This window comes from Teleopsis dalmanni, unplaced genomic scaffold (assembly GCF_002237135.1).
Source record: "Teleopsis dalmanni isolate 2A unplaced genomic scaffold, ASM223713v2 unscaffolded_contig_3258, whole genome shotgun sequence".
Lineage (NCBI taxonomy): Eukaryota > Metazoa > Arthropoda > Insecta > Diptera > Diopsidae > Teleopsis > Teleopsis dalmanni.
The window spans coordinates 1,498-5,314 of NW_024034640.1; the positions used below are offsets into that span (position 1 = coordinate 1,498).

A 3,817-nucleotide genomic window follows, 5' to 3' on the forward strand; every position below is an offset into this window, starting at 1 on the left:
CATTAGTAGGCATCCGAGAATGGCGAGACAAAAATAAAAAAAAGAAATTTTGTGTAAGCTGCTTGAGCTCAATTTCAAATCTGAATTTTATTAACAATTTTCCAAACTATTTATACAAAATATTTTACTATAATTTACAATATTTTTCCTAATAATTTTAATTGCGGCACATTCAAGTGTGTCATATCGACATGTGCAGAATAGTAGCACAGAAAAGAAAAGTGTCAAATAGCAATTGTATACTTGCTATGACCAAATATTCTACTTGCATTGCGGTGGTTCGCATTACATATTACATTGGTTAACATAAAATAATTTGTGCATAAGCACTTTCAAAAATACATAAAATAATTTATTGTTTGTTTTTGTTTACATTGGTTGCGCTATATACAACATAATCAATAATATCAATAGTTTTCTTCAATAATTCAAGTTATTCATAATAATTATTTAGAATTACAATGTTTATATTCGTTATATTTACTTCACAAAAAAGTATGTAATATGGTAAGAAACAATGTAGAAGAAAAAAAATCCAATAGAAAAAAAATTGAGCTTGTAGTAAAGAATGCAATAAAATATAAGTTTTTAATAATTTTATTTTAAAGTTTCTTTTCAACTAACAATTATGTTGCTTCGATAACAACGAACTTAAAACTTGAACGTATGTGTTTTAAGAAACAGGATTGTCAAATTTTTATTTGATTTGTGATTTATTAACTTCTGTTTTTGATGATGCCACATGAGCGCCACATCACTCCCCCACCAGTGGTTGAGTAGAAACGATGCCACGTTATATGTACTTGATCCTATGTCAAAAATCTGACAGGTAATCGAATAACTCTGCCACTGGATGCGCTATGACCAGAGTTGAGCTCCTGCTGAGGTCTTCGTATAGGTTGTGCATCTGGACTTGACTGAAGTGAAATATATCGTGACAACTGTGTGTTTGATTCGATTTCTTCATTCAACAAGTAAGCCGCCTTCACTCTATCAATGCTCACTTGGACAGGTCGGTCTTTGATTAAAATGGTAATAAGCTTACGATCACGCCGTATCACTTTGTATGGTCCGTCATAAGGTGATTTCAAGGGAGGTCGAACGTTATCATCCCTTAGGAACACGTGTGAACACGTCTGCAGGTCTCGTTGAACGAACGTTTTCGCTTTTGCATGATTTGAACCTGGAACCGGACATAATTGATCCATGGTCTCCCTAAGAAAAATTGCGAATTCGGAGTCACATCCGATGTGAGACGTCTTCTCAAAGAATTCTCCTGGAAGCTTAAGAGATGTACCATATACCATTTCCGCTGGACTAGCTTGGATGTCGTCTTTGAACACACTCTGTAAAGCCAGCAATATCAGTGGTAATTCCTCTGTCCACCTTTGATTAGACTTACACTTCAGTGCAGCTTTTAGTGTTCTATGAAATCGTTCCAGAATTCCGTTCGAATGTGGATGTCGCGAACTTGTACGTAGATGTTTAGTACCAATCAACTGCATAAGTTCAGCGAACAACTTTGATTCGAACTGCCTCCCTTGATCTGTAGTGATCTCTGAAGGAACGCAATAGTGTGAAACCCATCCCGTGATGAACGCCGCAGCTACTGTGTCTGCACTAATGTCCATAATGGGAATAACAACAGGCCACCGGGTAAATCGATCTATGCATGTCAGGCAGTAGCTGTATCCGTCTGATGGTAGTAATGGCCCCACGATATCAAGGTGTACTGCTGCAAATCGCCGGTCAGGTGCCTTGAAGGTTCCGAGTACTGTTTTGTTGTGTCTATCTATTTTAGCTCGCTGGCATTGTGGACATGTTTTTACCATTTTTGCTACATCCCTTTTAATGTTTGGCCAGACAAATCGTTCACTGATCAGTTTTGCCGTGGCCTTGCTGCCTGGATGACCTAAGTTATGTATGGTGTGAAAAACTTGTGAACGAAATTCATCTGTGATCCACGGTCGCACATGCTTTATTGAGAAATCGCACGTAATAAAATTCGATGAACTAGGTAGATGCACCAATTTAAGCTGAAGCGAAGTCTTGGCCTGTGATAAGAGTCGTTGCAGCTCCATGTCATTTCTTTGGCTCTTTCCTAATTGATCAAAGTCAATCTGCTTTTCCCCCTGTATTGATTCAATGCGTGACAGGAAATCAGCAACGCTGTTGTCTTTACCGGGAAAATGTCTGATATCGGTAGTAAACTAACCTATGTAATCCAGATGACGGAGTTGCCTGGCCGATGCTTTTTCAGGATTTTGCTGAAATGCAAAAATGATGGGTTTATGATCAGTTAACACCGTACAGTTCCTGCCTTCTACCATATGTTTGAAATTCTTAATTGCTTGATAAATGGCAAGAAGTTCTCTATCATAGGTACTGTACCGTCGTTGTGTGTCAGTCAACCGTTTTGAATAAAAACCAAGTGGTTCGAGTCGTCCTTCACGGATGTGATGTAATGCAGCTCCCACCGCGGTATTACTCACATCGACATGTAGAATGAGATTGGCTTCTGCTGTTGGGTGTGAAAGTGAACTGGCATCAGTAAGCGTTTTCTTAAAATCAACGAATGCTGATTCAGCTTCTTTTGTCCACTTAATCGGCGTTTTGTCATTTTTCCGATTTCCTGTTATTAGTTTCCTGTTATTATCGCTGCATTAGGAATGAAACGACGATAAAAATTCACCATTGGCAAAAAACGACGAAGTTCTTGCGCATTGCTTGGCTTCGAACAATTGAGAAGTGTTTTAACCCTTTCTTTTGGCGAACGAATTCCATTTTGATCAATACTGTGACCGAAAAAGTTAACTTCCGTCTGAGCAAACACGCACTTGTTGATGTTGAGTTTTAGACCGAATTGGTGTAAACGCTGAAACACTGTGCGAATGTGTTGAATGTGTTCAGCCTCATTCCTAGACGCGATGCAGATATCGTCTATGTAACATACCGTGAAGTCCAAACCGCTAAGTATTTGGTCCATGAACCGTTGAAAAGTTTGAGCTGCATTGCACAGCCCGAATGTCATCACATTAAACTCGAACAACCCGAATGGTGTGATAATAGCAGTTTTCTTTCTGTCTTCAGGTGCTATAGGTATACTGAAGTAAGCTCGTTCCAAGTCAAGTGTGGTGAAGACAGCTTTGCCAATCAAATTCTGAGTAAAATCTTGAATGTGCGGTATCGGGTAACGATCTGGAACTGTTTGTGTATTGAGTTGTCTGTAATCTCCGCACGACCTCCAAGTACCATTTTTCTTCTCCACCATATGTAACGGATTGGCCCATTCGCTTTTTGAAAGAGTGCATATTCCTTGATCAAGCATGTGCTGGAACTCACTTTTTGCTGCTTGCAACCTTTGTGGATTGAGCCGCCTTGGACGTGCATAAACTGGTTGCCCCGTGGTAACGATGTGATGTTGCACCGTGGTTCTTACTGCTCCAGACTTGTTATACGATGTTGGAATTGTTAGATCTTTGAACTGTTCCAATAATTTTCGGAATGGATAATCTGCATTCACTGCGAATACTGGCTCTGGCATACGTAACGCTGTTGCACAATGAACTTTCATATTAGTTTTGCTGTCAACGAGGTGTTGTGAGTTAAATATTTATTTTATTTAATTTCACGGGTTTTTGGCAGTTTTTCTGTAGGGTAGTGTGTACGATCTTAGGTGATCGTACATTTCCCTAAAAATAGGCAAGGTTATTTGCATCTGGGCAGTTGTTGACTAGAACCAAAGCAGCAGACCGTCAGTTCGACGATAAGAAATGCTGAGTTTTGGTATTTGGTTAATAATTGGTGTCACGATGTA

At 39.2% G+C, this 3,817-nt stretch overlaps 1 protein-coding gene across 1 annotated transcript; it reads right to left on the reverse strand.

The window, feature by feature from the left end:
• Positions 1 to 809: 809 nt before the first annotated feature.
• LOC119665025 lies at positions 810 to 1,631 on the reverse strand. Its single transcript, XM_038074356.1, has one exon. The coding sequence runs from the start codon at positions 1,629 to 1,631 to the stop codon at positions 810 to 812; it is 822 nt and encodes a 273-aa protein (XP_037930284.1).
• Positions 1,632 to 3,817: the final 2,186 nt, after the last annotated feature.

Coding starts and splice junctions, on each gene's coding strand:
- LOC119665025 (XM_038074356.1), bottom strand. CDS start 1,631: ATGGACATTAGTGCAGACACAGTAGCTGCGGCGTTCATCACGGGATGG.